The sequence below is a fragment of the Thermobia domestica genome, chromosome 7 (assembly GCF_964235325.1).
Source record: "Thermobia domestica chromosome 7, izTheDome1.hap1.1, whole genome shotgun sequence".
NCBI classification, from domain to species: domain Eukaryota; kingdom Metazoa; phylum Arthropoda; class Insecta; order Zygentoma; family Lepismatidae; genus Thermobia; species Thermobia domestica.
In genome coordinates this window covers 55,089,524-55,106,029 of record NC_137460.1, presented here as the reverse complement: position 1 = coordinate 55,106,029, position 16,506 = coordinate 55,089,524, and the positions used below count along the sequence as shown (strand labels likewise).

At 36.0% G+C, this 16,506-nt stretch overlaps 1 protein-coding gene across 1 annotated transcript in view; it reads left to right on the top strand.

The window, feature by feature from the left end:
• Positions 1–1,062: 1,062 nt before the first annotated feature.
• LOC145690114 (delta-aminolevulinic acid dehydratase-like) overlaps positions 1,063–16,506 on the top strand; it is a 60,733-nt gene continuing 45,289 nt past the window's right edge. Inside the window, exons 1-2 of the mRNA XM_081764695.1 lie at positions 1,063–1,868; positions 14,059–14,206. Of these exons, the coding sequence (XP_081620821.1) occupies positions 1,336–1,868; positions 14,059–14,206 (681 nt within the window). The 5' untranslated portion in view covers positions 1,063–1,335. The remainder of the gene's footprint in view (positions 1,869–14,058; positions 14,207–16,506) is intronic.

Sequence of the window (16,506 nt, the reverse complement as noted above, 5' to 3'; positions counted from 1 at the left end):
TTAATTAGTCACATGTGATTAACTTCGTCAAATACTACATCCTAATCAGAGACTCTGAATACAATTTTAATAACCATCCGTTAGTCATCCCCGTAGTATGAAGTTAATCAAACTTCAAAACGACTCTGCATAAGGCCCAATATATTTTAAAAATACTTAATTTTACGGCTTCCTTCCCAGGGGGGCGAAGGGATGGTAGTTATCCAGCATTTTTTATAAGTACCTTATTTGAAATATGTAAAACAGGAACAAGTGGACAACCACAATATACACACATTTTCTTATCTTCAGTTTTAATTGCTGATTTCAATTGCAATTAACATTTACTATTAACAATTACAAGTTTCATTTGTCAATTGCAATTAACAATTAAATATTTCAATTGCACCCTTTGCGTTTGACAATTAACAATTAAATGTTTCAATTGCCTGGTCACCAATTAACAATTAATAATTGACGAAAATTTAATTGCAAATTTTATAATTGAATTCAATTGCAATTGAAATTAATTGTCAATTACAAATTGAAATCAATTGGAATTAATTTTCAGAGCAATTATTTTCAATTGTTTGGTCAATTGCAATTGATTTCAATTGGTTTTGCCCAACACTGTGTGTGTATCCCATGCCATATTTCTTGGAGATGGTCAGTGACAGCCTTTGAGTCCACGTTATGTTTCCATGGTGTTCTGTAAAGGAAAGGGGTCAAGTAGGGCATTCTTCACATATACACTACATTTACATTTCTCTTATTTGTACATTTACTCGTTCATACATCCAATTCTTCTTTTTTCCTTTTTTATTATACATTTCTCATTTTCCCCACGTTTTTAGCCCTGTCCAACTCGTTACTTAGCCCTCTCTCACTGTCTGAATTTCTCTCCCGATTTTGACCTTTTCCTGATATTGACGTTTCCCTTTCCTGATTGTGACCTTTGTTTTGAACAATACCTTTTTCATTCCAAAAATCTTGCTTCTGAGGTACATATATGGTAATCTTTAAACTTGTAGCCTTCATGAATCATATCCGCGGCACATATTTAACGTTTGTGGTTTTGGAGAAGAAGACATGTTTCTTCGTGTCCACTCAATGTCCGCCTGTCCTTGTGCTTTCCTCGGATATCAAGTTGCTTTCCTGTAAATTGGTTATCGCGCGGTCAATTTGATTTAATTTGACATAGCTGATCCGAAGTATGTTTTTCTTTTAAATAATTATGTAACTATTTGGAAGAAGAACTAAACGAAAACGAGCGGTGTATTTTTAGCTATCCGTTTCTTGCATTTTGTAGAAGTGTCAGCTTGATTTTAACTTAAAAAAAAAAAAAAAATATTTGTCATGTCTACGGAGATAGATGACCAGGATTTCACCACGGCAGAATTCGTGGAAGTGGAGGTGGCGATTATGTCCCCTGATATATTAGGTAAAGAGGAAGTCGTGATTGGATACCCAACGAATGATGGAGATTCGGATTCAACATCGCAGGTAGTTCTCAAGAGAAGAATCAAAGGTAAACCTACGCCAAGGAAACGACAATTTCAAAGATCTTGGTATGAAGATGATGTGTTGTCGCCGTGGATTAGACCGAGTAAGGATGGAGCATTCACTGCATACTGTGCTTGGTGTAAATGTTACCTAAAAGGTTCGAAAACAAATATGATCGAGCATGCAAGGCGAAAAAGTCATTTCTACAACACACCAGTTCGAGATGGACGTTCTGACGTTGAAGTGGAAATAATAGAAGCAACGAGTCGTGAAGTGCCTCCGAAACATATGTTGCAGAGCGGATGTTTTCATCCAGTTCTTCGCACTTGGCAGTCTTCAAACACGGACATTTCACCGACTAATTTTATGTACCCGATTTTTGTGCTGTAAGTTCATTTTATGGTTTAGAAATTCAGTCTTTTCAAAATCAACAATGAAGTGGGTATTTGTAAATATGTGTCGATATGTAGATACTTTCTTTTAAAGAAAAACTCAAGTAGTTGATAAATTTTAATGGTTTTAACGTCTCACATTCGTAATTTTCTCGGATTCATTCCCCCAGTTATTTCATATAAATAGTTCGTCTGTTATCACTAAAAGTAACACGAAGGGGATAATCTCAACCAGTGCTATGAATATACTATGCAGGTTAAGTTTTAATCACACCATTCAAAAAATGGCCTATGTTTAGCAGAAGGGGTCCAGGTCTTTTCTCTAAAAAATGTTACAGTTTTGGTAATTTCTGTTCAGATTCGGTTAGTTTAGGGTAGGGTTGGTTAGTTTAAGTTAGGTTAGGCTAGTTTAGGTTACGTTAGGCTAGTTTAGTTTATGTTATATTAGTGTAGGACTCCCGCATAATTTTCCAAAAAATGATAGAATTTCGCTTATTTCTACTAATATTACGTTAGTTTAGGTTACTTCAGGTTAGCTTACGTTAGTTTATGTTAGGTTAGGTTAGATTTGGTTACGTTATGTTACGTCTAAGTACTTGCATCACTCATTTCTCCTGTAAATTTTGCGTTTTATACGTGCTTCTGGACCCCTTGTACTAAACATACCCCCCAAAAATTGTTGAGGTATTCTTTCACTAATTTCTTCGATCTAGTCCCAGTTTAGGTAAACATACGGTAAATGTTTAGCAGACCAGGGGCGGATCCGGGATCGACTTGTGGGGGGGGCGGGGGGTTGTCATACTGCTACTTTTAAGGACTCCAAACTTAGGGATGGGTTTTATTTATAGATAAAAAATAAGAAAGTTTCCTCTTCTGGGGGGGGGGGGAGAAGCGATCGCCCCCCTGGAGCAGACGGGGTCCAGAATTACGTATAAAATACAAGATTTATGGAAAAATTGAAGGCATTACTTGAGCAGATGATTCTACCAAATTTTCACACATTTATTCCACTTTCTGATTTTTTTCTTGCAGAGCATGCACTATATGAGGAGCTAATACATAAACCACGAACCAATTTGCTAGGTTGCCACTAAAAGCGAGTGAGGGCAGGAGCGCAGCAGGGGGGCCCGAGCGGAGCGAGGGGGTGCGTCCGTAGGGAGCAGGCGCGTCAGCGACGGGGGCATACGCATAAACGGATACTGGAAAAATACATAAAATATCCGCAATAATTTTCACCTTCAAAAACACTTAAATAATCGTAATAACACTTAAATAATCGTAGTGTCTGAAATTTATACCTATTTCACCCTGATGTAATATTCTATTGATTTTTTAATGTTTACCGTATTCGTTACTTTGAGGAATGATATATGCTATTCATATGTGTTCTATTACGTATTTGTCAATAAATATTATATAAATTATCGGAATTATTCATGATCTTCCATGGAAATTCACTGGTGCATGCGTAGTAGAAACAGGAAAATGCAGTTTACTGATATTAGTCCGAATGAAAATTTCTAACAGGCTGTCAGAATTTCTTAATGAAAGAAGTGGTTCCCAACCTGAGGACGCGCAGCTTCCTCCTGGTTAAGCATAAAGAGGGAGTAAGGGGGCGAAAGCTAGTGGCAGAAATGAATTGTGAAATAAATAAATAAAGCACCACTTATAATGACTCTTTAAAATTTAGCTTGACAACTTTTTAAAGACCGTTCAAAAAATAATACTGTACTAGGGGGGTATGCTAAAGACTTGCTGGAAATAAATATAAATACCTGAGATTATTATTATTATTATTATTATTGGTTTCCCACTTCTTGGCCGAGATGTGAAATATTCACCACCTTCTTCATATCACTAAATCAATTTCTTCACTGTTTTCTTGTCACAACCCATACCCCTAGCTATCTGAATGGCAGTTAGTCCCATAGTTACTCGACCTATGATTTTCCCTCGCATCGTAACAGATAGTTCTCGACAGCCTTTAGAGCAAGGCATTTTGACAGCCTGTAGAAATTTGCATTGTGATTCGTATTAGCAATGATAGTGAAGTGGATTTTTCTGTTTCTACTGTGCATCATCAGCATCATTATATCAGAAGTATTCCGCTATTACCAGCGGGTCACTTACCGCGGCTGAAAAACTGCCATGCTCCACGATCTCCTGTTAACCTTTCTATCTTCACATACGATTTTTCTGTTTTGATATCGCCAATAGCCTAATTCTGTTTCTATATAGTCTAATTCGTCCACTCCCTCTCTTTCTTGCCACCATACCTTCTAGCACATCCCTCATGATACAGTTCCTTCTTAACCAATATCCCAACCGGTTTTTCTTCCTCTTCTTAATAATAATTTTCTCCTTCCATTTCCAACACCCTCTCATTCGTTTTCCTCTCGACCCAGCTATTTCTCTCCATTCTTCTCCACGCACATATTTCGAAAGCCTTGAATTGTTTCCCATCATTTTTGCGTAATGTCCATGTTTCTGCCTTATAAATTCAGTTAAATACAGTACACGAAGCATTTTATGAGTTTTTTTTTTATTCTGTTCAAGGTTCCACAAAATAGTATTTTCTTCATCCTAAAGGCTTCTTTCGCCATTTCTATCCTTACTTTTTTTCACGTTCGCATGTCATATCATTACTAATAATATTAGTCAGATATTGAAAACTAGGCATTTGTTGTTTTCTCCCGCTCCTACTTCTATATTTGGCACCGATCGTTTCGTTTCAATCACCATGGATTTTGTCTTTCTAACATTTATTTTCATCCCATATTCTTCAGAAGCCTTTCTCAAGTTTTCTACATGTTATTAATTTTCATTTAGATTCTGCAACAACAACAATATCAACCCCAAATTATATTCACCTTATCATTTTATCTCCTACCAAAATTCCATTTTCATTAGGTAGACTCGTTTTCGCTATCTCTTCTACATAGCTATTAAATAATGTCGGCGAAATACATAATCTCTGTTGAACTCACCTTTCAATTACACTGTCCGTCTACTGTGCATGCACGAGCGAATTTCCATGAAAGATCATGAATAATTCTGATAATTTATATAATATTTATGGACGAATACGTAATAGAACCTATACGAATAACATATATCATTCCTCAAAGTAACGAATACGGTAAACATAAAAACATCAATAGACATATTACATCAGGGCAAAATAGGCATAAATTTCAGACACATCAAAATGCATTTCATTCGCTCTTACCGATGGTCTAGTGGCTAGCACGTGTGCCTTTGGTGTACGGGGTCCCGGGTTCGATTCCCGGGGGAATTTTAATTGTCCTAAATATTTTCGTAATCCGGTTCCTGTCGTTCAAGCTTAAAGAAAATGATTGTAAAACGTGTATAACCGAGTAGAAAATAGAGGCGACAAACTCAGATACGTTCAGTGAATCAGTTAACTTAAAGAAAAGAAACAAAGTGTCTAAGACATTTGTCTGTAAATTGAAATGAACTCTTAAAGGTTAGTTTCAGTCCCACCAAAGTAACATTTTTCTTTTACCTGTTCTCGAAGTTTCTCTTTGTATTTCTATCGGAATCGAATAAATAGAACTTCGAATAGAGACCACGTTGAATTCATTTATTGACTAAGCCTGAAATTCTTATAAGATATGGCTATGATTTTATTATTATTATTATTATTATTATTATTATTATTATTATTATTATTATTAGTTAAAGTACGAAGTTTCAAATCAGGCGATGCAGTATTTACGTAAACTAAATGATAATTTATTTGATAATATTCACTAGCCCACTATACTTTTGCGAGGTTTTGCTTAGGGAAATGAAGTGTATACGACAAGTGCGATGCAAACGAATATTCTAGTTTTAATCCGAATAGAAATCGATAACTTACACAATACTATTTACTTCATTAGTTCTATAAACCTTTATGCTTATCGTTTTATAATTCTCTTTAAAATTATGATTTTGTCATTTCAAAACGTAGAACGAGAAATAAATGTAATATTCTACCTAGGTATTTGTTAAGGAAACCTTTCAAACATTGGTGATTTCAGGGCATGACCTGTGGGAGAATTTGAGACCCTGTCGACATAAATTCGTGGCCATATCTTCGATCATGCTCAAAGTGGACTAATAATATTCTATCAATTTTTTCTCATTCATATATTGACCATTACCCGGGGAGAATCTTCTGAAATCATCAATGCTTATAATTAGTTTTTCATTACAAATCAAAGGATAATAATGAAATTTTGAACATAATTAATATTTTGTTTTCAGCTTTGGATTTTAGATTTGCAATTCATATAATGTTCCCTTCTAGTCGAATTTGAGAGAAAAGTAGTTGCCAAAGATTTATTCAAAGAAATGTTCTCATTCCTCTGAAGAAAATAGGAACACACTTTTAAGAAGAAAAAAAAGAACGAATATTTAATACAGGGTTTGAACACACAAACTTATAATTGATAGACTATTGACCCAAACCGCTCGACCAGTTCGTACGTCTTCACCGAGCTGCTTTAGACTTTTGTGTAAAGTGGTTTCGTTCTCCACACTTTATATATATAATGTCGATACCACTATAAGTTTGTGGTGAATATTTGGGCGTTACAGGTCTTGCAATGCGTAAAAGTCATTTTCGTATAAACTACATTCAATTTTACGCCCTAATAACTTAGATACAACGGGTTGAATCTATGAAATGATTGGGGTTGGAGTGATCGTAAATGTTTTCGTAGTTAGGAGCCTGGATATGCAAACCCGCTTAACGTGGGGATTTACTTCTGTGACATTTGCTATATAGGGTTGTAAATAAACTACATTTTATTATAGTTTGGTTTGCGGATGCGTGTCTTTTTGTACGTAAATTAACAAAATTGGATAAATTGTACATAAATTATATCATACGACGTTCGTCAGTTTATTAAAAAGTCGAAGTTTGCGAATTTTTTTCGAGTACTTTCGGTTTGAATTTTAAAATTCTCTTTTCACGGTTGGTAAGACCTAGTTATCCGCTTTCCGAAAAAAACTTTGTATCGCTTCTGTGTGCAACCGTTTCGTCCCAAAAAATTCGAGAAATTGTCAAATTTTGAAAAATCTCCATTTTTGCGCGCTATATTTTAAGGATCTGAAATTTTGCCAGATGGTTCAACTGTACATGAATAATAAACACACCAAATACCATTCTCGAGCAATGCTTCATGAATTAACTACAGTCTTTTGAAATTAGTGAAGTTTCGTTAACTTTGATGTCACAGTTGGCAACACTGGAAACAATAAAAGTGAACAATTTTATGATGTTTGTGATTCACGTTCATTAAATGAAGAATAAATGTTTTTTCCTGATTGCTTTTTGTCATTTTGATCAAAAATGCTCTCTGAAATAGAAAATGAGCCTCGCCCTACTCACCCGTTCTCTTAAATAATACTTCATCAGTTTTAATAATGTGTATCTGTTTTTGCTAAGGTTATGCCGCGTTGGCACATTTTTTACAATCCTCTCCCCTCCCCTTTCCGAATACCGTCACAGAGACTCTTACATGGCCGGTTTCACTAAAAAACCACAGTTTTGTCGGACCTGTCCGCATCTCGAACATCTGAAAGCGATTTTTAAATAGGGATGCAGCACCATCAGAAATCACTGACACGGTTTGGGAAATTGTAGACATTATTTTCATGTATTCGAACCTTTTTCTATTTTCTCTTTTCTTCGAGTATTTTTAGAATGTCGTCTATGGCTATGAGTACATGAGCCGAATCGTGTGTTTTGTCGTCGCTTATTAACCCAAAACTATCAGTTGTTTCATAATTAGGGAAGGCCACACTTTTTCGAAAACGAAATTTTTTTCGAAAAATGAAAAACGAAAAGTTTTTCGAAAGCGGAAAACGAATAACTTTCGTAAAAAAGGCTTTCATTTCATTTGTTAGTACTTCCAAACTACAGTATACTATCCATACGTATAGGAAGTCTTATAGAACGGCTATGTTCATCTGTCTGTCTATCCATCCGTTCGTCTGTCAGCTGGCATCAGAGCAAGAGCGGTTTGAAATAGCGAGAAGCATAGTTTTGTAACATGAATAGATTCATCTAATCTATTTGACTTTTATTTAATTCAGAAGTGGTAGAGATCTATCGCTTTCTGCTACATTGTTGATCACCACAGAACACAAACGGTAATATATAGAAAGACGCGGTTTTCCAGAACCAATTCAGTGTCCCAAGAATATATTCAATGTTTGTCCTTATTACACGTGCAGCTTAAGCTATGCATAAGTGTCGGAAGTCTTTAGAATGACTTTGTCCGTCTGTCTATCGACAGGTGTCAGAGAAAAAACAGTAACAGATATTGAGGAGTCGTTTTTTGCTGTCGATTTAGAGCCCCTAAAGTAGGTTAAATCTCCATTCAAGCCGTAAGTGGTTCAAATACCCTTTTTTGGTTTCAACTTTTATCGCTATATAACGAAAAGAGTAATAGATAGCGAGAAGCGATTTATTGCAAACAATTTAGCGTCTTAAGACAACATATAACTGTCCATAACATTCAATCAAAAACAGAAATTGTTTATATTTATTATTATTTCCGGTTTCAATACTGAATTACGAGATATCTTCCTTCCTACTGTTGAAGAGTAATTCGGGGATGGCGATTGCATCCTTCAACACGATCGAGTACCTGTTCATACTGCACGGCCTGTGGCAAAGTGGTTACACGACCATAACATCATTGCAATGGACTGGCCTGCACAGAGTCCTGACTTAATCCTATAGAACACCTTTGGGATGTTTTGGAACGCCGACTTCGTGCCAGGCCTCACCGACCTACATCGATACCTCTCCTCAGTTCAGCACTCCGTGAAGAATGGGTTGCTATTCCCCAAGAAACCTTCCAGCACCTGATTGAAAGTATGCCTGCGAGAGTGGAAGCTGTCATCAAGGCTAAGGGTGGGCCAACACCATATTGAATTCCAGCAGTACCGATGGAGGGCGCCACGAACTTGTAAGTCATTTTCAGCCAGGTGTTTGGATACTTTTGAACACATAGTGTATATAAATCCAGGATTCGAAGATTGTCATCTCAGTCGCTATCCCTCTATGTAAACCGGAAATACTGAGAAACTACCATTTCCGGTTTCATAGTAAAGAAAAACGATACAATGCCACAATGGTAGTTTCCATCTCTAAGTTTAATGCAACCGAAAGTGATAAATACTTAACTATATCTCTGGTTACAATATTTTTTTCTCATAGAACGAGAGAGGTACTAGGAAGCGACAAACGTTTCTTTTAAATATATAATTTCATAATTCCAAGAAAAGATTTCAAGCCCTGCCCACTAGTCTAGTGGCTAGCGCGCATTCCTTTGATGCACAACTTCCCGAGTTGGAAAGCATTGAACGTGTTATGGTGGTTCGGATTCCACTTTAAAATGTAGGTCCACGTCTTGTATAGTCTCGATCGATACTGAAAAGGGACGCTGAACTTCAACAAACAACCAAATAAAAAAATATTTCATCTTAGTAGTATTCTTCTACTGAAGTTAGTAGCAGTAAAAACTAATATGAAAACGAAGACCTACCTATTTAACATTTGAATTCTCGTTTGATGAGATTATTATAGTCAGATACTTAGTTCTTTGTCCTACGGTATATAAAATATCTTTAGAACAAATAAACCATTCAATAGTACTTTGTTAGTATTAAATTGCCTATTTTTGAAAACAAATTGTTTTTGATACTGATTTAGTAATAGAAAATACAAGAAATGAATGGAGGATCTTAGTGACAAGTCTTTGGAATTAGTGTCAGTACATATAATCACTTCATGTTTCGTTAAAATGAATTGTTAAAAGTCCATTTATTACAGAGAGTCCTGATACTATCACGATCAGTTTATACAGGATCCTTCTATTTGGTAATTTGTTAGTCTTTTTTTTTTTTTTTTTTTTTACATTATAAAATATACATTATAAAACATTAATAATCACTATTAGTAAGTAATTATATTTTAATATTCTGTAAAATATAAATTGTATACTGTTTACCTTTGTGAATTATTATTTCTAATTTATATCCCTCAAGAACCGAGAACCAAAGGTCTGTGCATCACAATATTTCGTGCTGAGCTCGCACGCGTACCAGACTCGCTAAAGTCTATGACCATATCAACTTTGGCCAATTTCGGATAAGTTTAACGCGTTTTAATTAAATTTCTTGATTTTACTAAGTTCAAGTTCATATTTTCTGGACAGTATATTGAGAAAAAAATACTGCTACAGCTAGTCAGAGCATCAATACAACTGTGTACTGTAAGCATTTGAGCCGTGTTCAAGAAAAACTCAAGACTCTGGAGCCAGCACTTCTGAATCGCAAAGGGGTCCTCCTGTTACAGGACAACGCTAAGCCCCACGTGGCTAGGATGACCCGGGACACCATTCTACACTTTGGATGGGAAACAATATTGCATCCGCTATACTCCCCGGGCATTGCACTGTCCGATTATCACCTGTTCCGTTCCTTGAACAGTCGGCTTAGAGGACGCCAGTTCAAATCCCTAGTAGAGGTGCAAAACGCACTTAATACCTTCTTCGCTTCACGGCCCACCAAGTTCTACCGCAATGGAATACATGGCCTTCCAAAACGTTGGCAGAAGGTCGTCGATGCTGATGGAGACTTTGTGATCTTCCAGGTTAGGTTACATATCTTTGTTCGAAGGTGTTGGGTGAAAAAGCGACAAATCTTTCTTTGTTACCTTTATAGTTACTAGGCTCGTCAAGCTCTACCACCTTGGCAAGTTTGGTAAAAATTGGATGAGTTCCATTTTTCGCGCTTTAATGAAATTTCTTTATTTCGCTGATTCCAAACCTAACATTGATAGCTAATAACTCAAGAACAAAAAGTCTGTACATCATAATATTTTATACTGAGCTTCCATGCGTACCAAGCTCGTCAATATTTACGATCCTACCAACTTTCGTCAAGATTATTTGAGTTTAATCAAATGCGTCTTAGTGAAATTTCTTGATATCACTAACTTAAAACACAAATTTGATTAGCAATAACTCTGGAACCAAAATCCCAAACACCATGATATTTAACGTGCGTACTAAATACGTCACAGTTCATTTTGGTCGTGATTGGATGAGTTTCGTCAATAGTAGACATTATACATTATTCTTTCATTAAATCGAAGTCCAAGGGGGCACGGTAGCTTAGTGTTAGAACGCTTACCTCTTGTGCATTTGATCCCAGGTCAAGTAAGTTCGTGGCAGACAACATCGTGTCCGTGGGTTTTCCCGGGGTACTCCCACATTATCATTCCACGAATTCCAAAAACTTTTCGAGAAACTAAAAATAATCGAAAAATGAAAAACTAGTTTTTTTCGAAAAATGAAATTTTTTTCGAAAAACGAAAACATTTTTGAAACGAAAAAAATTCGAAAAACGAAATTTCCGAAAATCGAAAAACAGATTTTTCGAAAAAGGCCACCCCTATTCATAATAATATACCACTGCCGTAAAGATGGAAATCGGTTCATTTTTCCGGTGATAACTCTGAATTTCACTTTGCAGAATAACAGTCCAGTTTTCAACAAAGTCCACATGAAGTAAAATAGAATTTGTATCTTGAAATTTTATACGATGCTTTTCGGTAGCAATTAATTCTGTTTGGATTTTCTTGATGTAGTAATGAATTACAATTCTTACAGTTAAACCAGCAACGTACGATACGAAAACAAAAAGTGATAAGTTTTTTACGAGATCATTCCCATATGGCATACCTAACACTTTCATTTTCATCAGGATCAGTAATTAAAGGCTCTACACTTATTCCTTCCAACTTCAGGACATTCACTACATTCTTGAAAAAGACAACTGTCATTTTGTAACAGATCATACGACTAAAGAAAATTGTCACTCGTGACAGCTTCAGTACAGGCTGCACCTTTGATTTGTTGCAACGCAGTAGTAACTAACTAAAAATTTACATAATACACACACACACACTTCCCTCGCAGGTTGCGGACTTACCCACTTTGGTCGAATACTATAAAATTTCGAGTGACCCATTCTTATGCTGGGATTGTTCTGTTTAAAAAGTCCGTAAATTTCTTTGATGGAACGCATAAGAAAACGTTTCGATTTTTTTCTGAACTTTTTGTTCATTTTCGATCACTAATGACATCGCACTTATTGGGACTTTGTCTGGAGCATTCCAAATCATCACTGAGGAATAGTCCGGGCATTTTATAGATCATCAGAATTTATTGAATTGCCGTTTCAGGTAAACTTAAAATTTGTGTGTTTCGTAGTCGTAATTTCAATCTCAGATTACTTCGGTTAAAGAAAACGGAGGAGTAGGGGGACGCTCATTTTACTATTTCAGAGAGCATTTTTGATCAAAATAATAAAAAGCAATCAGGAAAAACTTTTATTCTTCACTTAATGAATGTGAATCACAAACATCATAAAATTGTTGCACTTTTATTGTGTCCAGTGTTGCCAACTGTGACATCAAAGTTAACGAAACTTCACTAACTTCAAAAGGCTGTAGGAAGCATTGGTCGAGAATGGTATTTGGTGTGTTTATTATTCATGTAAAGTTGAACCATCTGGCAAAATTTCAGAACTTTAATATAGCGCGCAAAAAAGGCGATTTTTCAAAATTTGACAATTTCTCGAATTTTTTGGGACGAAACGGTAGCACACGGAAGCGATACTTTCTTTCTTTTCTTTTTTTTTTTCGGAAAGCGAACAACTAGGTCTTACCAAAAGTGAAAACAAATTTTAAAATTCTATAGCGAAAAAAGGTGTTCGAAAAAAATTCGCGAACTTTTCATGTAAACTGACGTTCATTTGTTAATTTATCTACAAAAAGATACGTATGCGCAAACCAAACTATAATAAAATATAGTTGACATATCCCTATGTACATACTACAACAAGAATTATAACTACCTGTCTCCATAGGTGAATGGTGGGGCTCTTGACCATTTTCCATGTCTTCTACAATTCATAAATTGTACTCCCCGTCTTTGACGGCTCATTACTTGGCGGGATTTTTTTTCGGAAAAAAAAAAAGTGGTTCTCTTAGAAACATGCCTAGTTGCTGTAGAAAAAGTTTCAACAATATCTGAGATGGTAATGGTACATGCTCTGTCTGAATTGAAATTAAAGGCACCATATATATGTAAAGCACGAATCCTATCAAATCGAGTAGTGTGCGCGTCAGTAGGGAACAGACGAATAGCGACGGTAGGTAAACACATAGGCGAGGATAATCAATACACACAGTTTCTCATGTTAGTAGATGCCTCATGTATCGGACAGCTTCATCGTTACGGATTGTAGAGTAGGGTAAGGTGCGTTAGATACGTAAAATAGATTAGGGGTTAACTGTTGTGAGTAGTGGAACGGAAATTTTAAAGAAAAAAGAAAAGAAAATGGAGAAATTAAGAGATTCTGACGAAATGTCAACATACGACTAAGAAAAAAGGTTATAAGCGCCATCACTGTTGGATGAGTAATTATTGAGAGAAACCAAGTTAAATTATGGAGTATATGATTCACGTATTGATGCGATATTAGGTAAACAGACAATAGAGCGTCAGTGTTTCGAACCTATTGTCTTAGTAACTAACCTAGGAAAAAATCGAAACCGAAGTTGCGTCTTAACTAAGTGTGGTTAATTTTTACTTTGTCAATCAAGGATGATGTAAATTGGGACAAAGCCATCCATTGATTATTCCTGAGAAAACCAAGAAACCCTCTTCACGCACAGCATGTGTTTTTATGTCATATGAAGTGATTTTCCACTATCTTCGTTTATGCGTATATCCAGCGTCGCTGATCGCCTGCTTTGTACGGACGCTACCGCGCAGGTCTCTCCTGTCCTAATTCGGTTAAATAACATTCGTGCTTTTCAGTGGCCGCCTAGCATAAGTTGGTTTGTATTAATTCATGATTTAGGCACTAGTTCTTATGCCATGCCTCCACACAATATTACCTATGTTACGCAATATTACTATTATTTTTGAGTACTCGGTTTTATTATTTGACTTGGAAGTGAAGATAATTTAACACAAAGAATGTCCATATGTCAGGAATGTAACTTAACGTTTTCATTTAATAACTATTGTACACATAAATAAGAATTGTAGGTATCTGTACTGAGAGTTTTTCTTCTTTTTTCCAGTGATGACGAATGGGCAATACAGGAAGTGAAAAGTATGTCAGGGATTAAGAGGTATGGCGTAGAGAGATTACATGAAGTCTTGGCGCCAATGGTCAGCAAAGGCCTTAAATCGATTTTGTTATTTGGTGTCTTACAGTCTCTTCCAAAGGTATGCTTATTGTTGACTCGTTTAAAAACGTTATTAAACCTGATACTCACATAGAATTCTCCTAGGTAGAGCTCATAATTAATGCTTCCTACATATTTCAAATATATATAGTGTATTCCATCCATCCATTATGCATGTATATAAATTGATTATATACGTACAATTATGCAAATGTATAAGAGTTATGCACATAAGGAAACTTAATAATTTGGAAGATAATTAGTAGTATAGCTCAATTTTCCAATCTTATACCGTATTATACACATATAATTCAATTCTACAGCAGTTCTGTAAATATTTGTTTAGCTGCTAAGTAGGGTTTCTTTGTTCAGTAAATTTTGATCTCCAAGAAACGTAAACAGATACTTACGAAAGAACTTACACAAAATCATACTGTTATTTTTAGTCGTCGTTACATTTGATACAAACAATAGCCGAGTGTTGCTTACACACGTATGTCTTGCATGACAGACCGCTCACAGAAATGACAACAACCACGTTTTAGTCCTTTCTTTGCTTCTGAAGATATACACGGGATCTCTGCACGCCGAAGTCGGTTTTGTGCAGTTAGAGACTTTCCTAGCACAAGGAGAAATATTCTCTGTCTGTAATTACTTCTGCTGTTCCATTCAGGATTGAGTGAAAGTCAAATGATGAAAGCGTTGAGAGCACTAAAGGTACTGACGAAAAGGAAAGCGTCCTCGAAATGACACTAATTGTTCATCAATAGTAATGTTACTACCACGTTAATAGTAATGTGCATCCTGTAACGTACTTACCCATGCATCGACAGCGTCTCTAATTGGAGACAATTTGCCAGAATTACGATTTTTGCGTCGTTGTTCTGCGTCATCGAACCAGAAGCATGAAAATATCTGTGTAATTCTATTCCTTGACATTCATTTGTTGGAAATAGGTCGGTCATCTTTTTTATTCCACAAATATGAAATACCGTCGTTGTGTGCTTTGTATACTCCCGCCAGTATAAGGAACTCTATGAAATACTGAAGTTCACCCATATCAACATACACTCATTCAGCTCCATATGTAATAGAGGCTTCCTTGTTTGTCCATTTCAAAATAGTTTCAAGAATATTGGGTCTCATAAAAAAGTTCGAAAACAGATTGAACCGTATTCACATTTCTGATGCTGTGCCGTGCAGGTCCTGTTTCCAGTCTTGGTAATATTGCGAGACGGAATCTTACCCTGAGAAGTCCTTATTCCGACTACTATTGTAGGTTTGTTGTCCATTCTTGGATCTGAAAAGAAAATGCGGATTCATATGATGAAAGAATGGGAAAATGAATATTGCAATAACAAAGATGACGTATAGAAATCAGGATCAAAATCAGAACAAGGATTGAAATATGTTTATCATCATAGTTGATCGAGCTCAGTAGGAACTATTTTAGTGGATTATTCAGAAACACGACATTGAATAATATGCCGCGGTGGCTTCTTGGTAGCCCGTTCATATCTCGTGTAAGATGCCTAGTTCGATTCGAGCTTACGGAAAGTGGACTTCGTGGTGAACAAACACCGTGTGCTTGGGTTTTCTTGGGGTTCACCCATTTCCTCCCACTTTCTTCTTTCAGCCATTTCATTTATTCTCATCATCGCCCTCACCTTTAGCCTATCCGGAATAACCGTGGATTCTTTTCCAGTTCTTTTTTCTACAATATCGAATAAGGATAAGAAAAAGGAAATAATGAAAAGAGCAATTATATTATCAAATGAAGGAACAATTTTGAAATGTATCTTTCACGAGACTTCAGAAAACTAGTAAATCAGGACAAGAAATACAGCAGATATTACAAGGCTACGATTTCAAATAGGAGCTATCTCTCATTTTTTCAGGAAGCCCGCTTGATCTAGAGGCTAGCACGCTTACTTTCGGCCCAGGTCCAGGTTCTATTCCCGGTAGGATTACAGTTGAACGACAAAATTGGTTCCGATTCTACTGTACTCAGTAGATCCACGTCTTCTTTAGCCTTCACAGCGTAGCATAATCGTTAAACTCAAATCAAATCATTATTTTCTATTTTTACACTACCTGATAGTATATTGGACGCTTATTTCAACATTTCCATAAGATAATCAAATCAATTGACAACAATGATTGATAAAAATAGAAATGCAACAAAAGTAGAAGTCTATTAGAATATACTACTTGCAAGTGGCAGGTGTTGAGGTATCATTTTTGCTTCTTTCAAGCATACACACTTCTTCAGAATCTAGATATGAATCTGAATCATTTCGTCTATATCATTATAGCCCAAACTTCCATTTATTTCACCAT